Raw genomic sequence first — 5,532 nt, forward strand, 5'->3', positions numbered from 1 at the left:
TACTTTCTACGTATATGTGTATTTACAGTCATGTACATTTCAGTCTCCATTTCATCTTTGCTGCAGTGGGAACGCACTTTGGCAGAGGTTTGAGAATTTCTATGGTAGTGTACTTGGACACTGAGGCCAATGGAAGGGGGGTTATTTTCATTTTAATGGGATTGCAATTTTGAGCTTTCTGGTTGCTCTTTGGCAGACACAATGCTATTTGCAAACATCACCAATCCATTAAGCATTTTGGTCCTAACATAAGTTTAAAAACACTTTTGATTAATTTTAAAACTTGGGGTTTAGGGTAGGAGGATACAATACTCTTGCTTGGTTTTCTTGCTGTTTGTTTTATCTGCCCCAGCTCTCAGAAAACTAATTAGCTGACAAAAAGAACAAGCATAATTTCACTTGGGTGTGTTTGCCTCTGAAGATGAGCAGGGAGAGTGCAGACCCTGCTTTTAAAACAACACATTTGTTTTGTTAATACTAAATGCATAATGAAACCACACACAGTTTTTTAAGCTGCTATAGCTTTGACCTTTCAAGGCACTCTGAAAGATGACACAGTCAATTCAATGTCATTAGTCATATGCCTAAAACTAACATGTTCCTATCTTTCAAGAATCAAGATTAAGAGAGGAAAACAGTGCTTCTGGGCAAAGCAAGTAACGGCCAGAATTACTCTAGGAAGCCATCTATAATCTGAATTATTTCTATGGTATAACATATGTTGTGAAATATGGAAACGCTTATAAAATATACCACTAACGCAGCAGCCATTGTTGATAATATTTCAGACACCCTTCTAAGAAATGACCATGATTTCCTCCTGTATTGACAACAGGAGATCTGTGGGTGAACAGTGATAATGCTTTGCAAATGTCGGCGTGCAAAAGCTAATGTGCAATGTTTCATAGCAAGGGCCTCAAGTGCTGTGGAATCCTACAGCTCTGTACTCCAAAATCCCATTGCCTGTGTTCCTCTACAGGCACCAGAGAGGCTCCATGCTCTTACAAACAATTTCTTTATCATGATTGGGTTATCAATTCATAATACACATATACACACATATATCACCTTCTGTGACCTATTTACATTGAATAAAACTATCCATAGATCACAAGTAGGGCTTGCTAACTGCTAAGTCAACCCCCCCAAAAAAAAAAAATCTCAGAAGTTACTCTGCTTTTACTCCCCAAAAATTGCCACAGTGCTCGGCAGCACTCTCTGGAGTGCTAGCTCGTTCTCTAAATGAGAGTATCGTGCTAATGTGTCTTACATCAAGCTGATCTTTTACAGCCCTTTTCTTTTTAGCAAGAATTATAATAATTAGTACTTTTTATGCTGAAAGCACTGTAAGGTAAAAAACCTGAGAGATACTATTTCTTGTTACAGGCAGTCTCTTTCTCCTGCCCTCTCCTCTCCCCAGCCCCCTGCCGAAATCCTATCCTCCATATTTGAAGGAAGGGAGAAAGAAGGGACAAATGCCAGCATCAGAACAATTATTTGCACCCTTAAAATTGCAGCCTATTTCTTCCCACAAGGAATGGCCTTTTAGATAGCTCCAGCCACATGTAAAAGCATGCTCATCAAGTATACCTGCTAAGTTGACTAGCTGAGAAATATTTAACCAAATTGATAGGATTTTTTGTTAGTAGATTTAAAAATAGGAGAAAAAGAGCAGCTCATGTCCCTTTAGAGATACTGATCATAATCCTCCTTCCCTGTGATTTCACCCATCTTTTCAATCTATCTGAAAACTCAGTATACTATTGCTGTATTAGTTAACCTTCAGAAGGTTAACTGCATTGCCTAAAGAGCTGGAAACTGGTTTTTATTTAAATGAAAGCTTAAATTCTGTATGAAACCTCAGGAGTACTTAAATCTTACAGGGGGACTTGAAACCTATCCTGTATCACTAGAATATCAGAAGCAAATCTATCCAATAGCCCTTGGCATGACCTTCAAAGGAACATGTTTAGATGGTCCTTAGTAACTGTGTGCACTAAAACTCAGGTCTTACTGATACGATGCATCATACCAAATCCTTGGACAGTATATGTATGAAAAAAAAGACTCTTCTTAATCAGATATTATCTGTATTTCCATCCTGGCCCAGTAATATGTGGGTTTCAGAGAGATAAATGTGAGCTCTGGTATTTTACTTTGCGTAGCTGTGATAAAACACTGAATCTTGTAAAACACTACATCCATGTTTATGGCTGGACTGAGATCAGCACTGTCACTGTGCCCCTTCTCAAACACAGCATTAGGAATGCTACGCTTCCTTTTAAGTCAGTCTGTGTTTCAAGCCTGCACCGAAATGATCTCATCTGCTCTTCCATGCCATATACATTTTTCATAGTATAAAAATTCCCTGCGCGAACAAGAGCAGGTTTAATATCAATAACTTGGCTTCTCTTCATTAAGCCATTCACCGTCGCTACTATAAGACCTTATGGCCAGCAAGGGAAGCTGGCTGGAGCACTACAGTCTAAACAGCTAGAGGGTAACACTGAGCAGATGAGCTAAAGAATATAAACAACGAGAACTTGTACTTCTTAGTTTCAGAGTAAATGTCCTGTGCTGGTAGGAATTCTCTTCCCACCAACTCTAGTGATGTTAAAGTTGAGAGTGGTCTTTTTGCAGCTGTTTCCCTTAATTACCTCTATTCCTCCAAACCCTTGCTATCATGCCTCATTTACTGTCTCCTGTTATATGGGTTATATTCCATAGAGACATCTACTGCAAGGAGAATAATCCAAAATGCTACTCACCATACAGGGCTTCAAACTGAAAGCAGAGGACACAGAAAGTTACAGCCACTGACTTCATGCTTGCCTGACACAGATGCACCAGCCTTCTGTCTACTGTGAAGGAAGAATAAAGGAAGAATTCATGGGTAGAAAAGGAAGTGGTTTGTGGGCAATGGGGGAAATTATATGATAATCAGAAGGACTTTTTAATTTAACCCCTGACTACGTTATAGCTATGTCAGCATTAGCTGTCGCCCACACCTGTGGAGTTTGTTTTTTTTTTTTTTTTTCCTACCTCACGGCTTGCTGTCACAGACAGGAAGGTGAAAGATTTTCTGACATTACATTTGATGTTCACTTCTGCAAAGACTGTTTCTGGTTAAATCTATCATGATAGAGACTACAGTCATCTACAGTACACTTCCTGCAGATGGCCCATAGTCAGAAAATTGTTCATTAAATTAACTTACAATACATGCATATTTTCAACTGGCAACCTGGTTTCTCCCCACCAGTTTCAGCTGGTCTTACGTAACTGATGGTCTTGCTCTATGTGGAAGCCGTTCATTAGTAGGGTAGGAGTCTCTTGTGTGTCCTGGTCCTGGAATTAGTTGGAAGAACATGTCCAAATTGCAGCAGGATACTCTCAGCCCTGTGACTTCCTGGGGGCTCACTCCGACGTAAGACTTCCACCCTGGAGGTCAGGCTTGCTCTGCGTGGACATGAGAAACTTCATGCAGCTCTGTGAGAGGAGGAGATCTGACCCAGCACCCTAGGGCCTTAGGTCAAAAGTTTCTCTCCTTCCCTCTCCCTGCTTTTGTGCAGCACACTCTATTCTGGCCTGCTATCCATCTGTATTCTGGGAATGTTTTAGGACCCTTTGGGATTACATGTTCTACAATCATTTAGAACTGGCTGTTTATTTATGCCTATAATACTAATTTTAGCGCAGATAACATGCTGGAAAAGCAGCTTCTAAATCATGTTTAACGTATTAGATGCAGTTAGCATTTCTGATTGCACAAAGAGAAGACGCAAAGGACTAGTAGTGGTGCCTGACAGACACTCCTGGGGTTGAGTCCTTGTAATGGTCATGCAGTGGTACCAAATAATTTGTGAATAACAGGACTGGGTTACAGATTCACTCCTACTTTGTACTGTGTGAATACATCTTCACGTGTTGGTTTACTCTTCCTCAAAAAGTGATTTATTTCTTTCACTACTACTGCTAAAGATCCATTCACATGAACACTGGCAGAGTTTTGCTCTCTTCAAATCTTTGCAAAGCCCTGCAAATCTTTGCCTTTTGTTAAATTAAAATCAGAGCTAAGCCTGAGTCGAGTCAGGATTTGATCTAAATTTTCAGCTCGGGTGTCTGGAGCCAAACTTAAGCAACTCTAACAAGAGAAAGTTTCTGCAGTATACTTTTAATTCAGAAGCTCAAGAGTAATATATGGAGGTTCAAGCAATGATAAAGCTGAAAAAGATACATCCGACTCCTGAGCTTTGCCTATGAAGTTATGACCCACATTGCAATCTACTGAGGTTCCAGGTAGGACCACCTTTTCCATCCCCCCTAACAACTTACGAGAAGTGCTGAAACAACAGAGCAGCCCTCTCCTGGAACAGGACCTTTACTGTCCCCCAAGTAAGCCTAAGACAAGCAGCCAGAAAGGCTTATAGTAAAGAGAGCTGCTGCTGCTGCTGCTACAAAATTCAGGGAGGAAGAGAATCATGTGTAAAGTACCCCCACCCACACCTTTGGGAGAGTGTGCTGACAACACACCAAGGATTGAGTCCCTACAAAGCCTACTGCTGGCTGGGAAGGCCAATAAAGGTGTAGGGGAATGTACTCCTTTGAGCAAATTTGTAGCTATTTTATGTGAAAACAAGCTTTAAAACGAATCAGTATTGTTAGGGTTCAAAAATGTGTTGTCTTTCTTAAAAATGTAAACATTTTGCCAGGAAAGTAATTTTGATAGAAAAGAGGGGTTTTTTTAAATCAATATAGTTATTTTGGAGCAACTTACTCCTTCCCTCACCTCTCTGTGACCTTATCAGTTATACCAGTGCAGAGGTGATTAATACACATCTATTTCCCTCCTGGGGTAAGAATAGCTACCAGCATCGCTTGGTTGGCATAGATCTCGCTACAACAATTGGAGCAAGACCCACTCTCCAGTAAACAGTTTGTATTTGTCCTTTCTCTCTCCTGTCATTATAGCCTCAAGTCTGGAATTACCCCTTTTCCTTTTCTGCTTCCTGGCGCTTGGGATTGCTAGAACACACTGCTCCCTTTGTTTCAAAAGGGTCCAGCCCAGGGTACACTTTGGGGTATGTTTGGCAGCACTCTGAAGTTTGATCTAGACAGTGATTTCTTTTGGTGGTTGAGTGTATTTGATGATGAGCCAGAAGAGCCTGGGGCACTCAGTATATGTTCACAGGCTAAGAGACACAAAGTCTAGCTCAGGGCCAAGCGCAAGCGTGAGGGATGCTAACCTTCTAGTACCACACCAACAGAGACTCCTCTGTTGCCTTTCAATCTTTCTGTCTTTGCCTCCCTCCTCTGTCAGTGCTTACCTACTTCACAAAGACATCATGACTGCAATTTGGAAATGTTTCTTGCAAATACTACGGTTGGTTACAGTTAACCACCTGGGACAAGCCGTCTATTTCCACAACACGCTTCCTGTAACTGCAACTATTTTTGCTCACAAACACGTGTTTCCTTTTTGCACCCTCACTCATTTCTCTTCTCTTTGTCGTGATTTTCACTCTCTCACCT

At 40.9% G+C, this 5,532-nt stretch overlaps 1 protein-coding gene across 2 annotated transcripts in view; it reads right to left on the reverse strand.

Moving 5' to 3' along the window:
- Positions 1–2,827, reverse strand: part of LOC103923704 (inducible T-cell costimulator-like) — a 10,298-nt gene extending 7,471 nt beyond the window's left edge. For both annotated transcript variants that reach the window (XM_009332125.1, XM_009332115.1), the window contains exon 1: positions 2,769–2,827. In XM_009332125.1, the coding sequence (XP_009330400.1) occupies positions 2,769–2,826 (58 nt within the window). In that variant the 5' untranslated portion in view covers position 2,827. The remainder of the gene's footprint in view (positions 1–2,768) is intronic.
- Positions 2,828–5,532: the final 2,705 nt, after the last annotated feature.

The sequence above is a fragment of the Pygoscelis adeliae genome, unplaced genomic scaffold, assembly GCF_000699105.1.
Source record: "Pygoscelis adeliae isolate BGI_AS28 unplaced genomic scaffold, ASM69910v1 Scaffold160, whole genome shotgun sequence".
In the NCBI taxonomy this organism is placed as follows: domain Eukaryota; kingdom Metazoa; phylum Chordata; class Aves; order Sphenisciformes; family Spheniscidae; genus Pygoscelis; species Pygoscelis adeliae.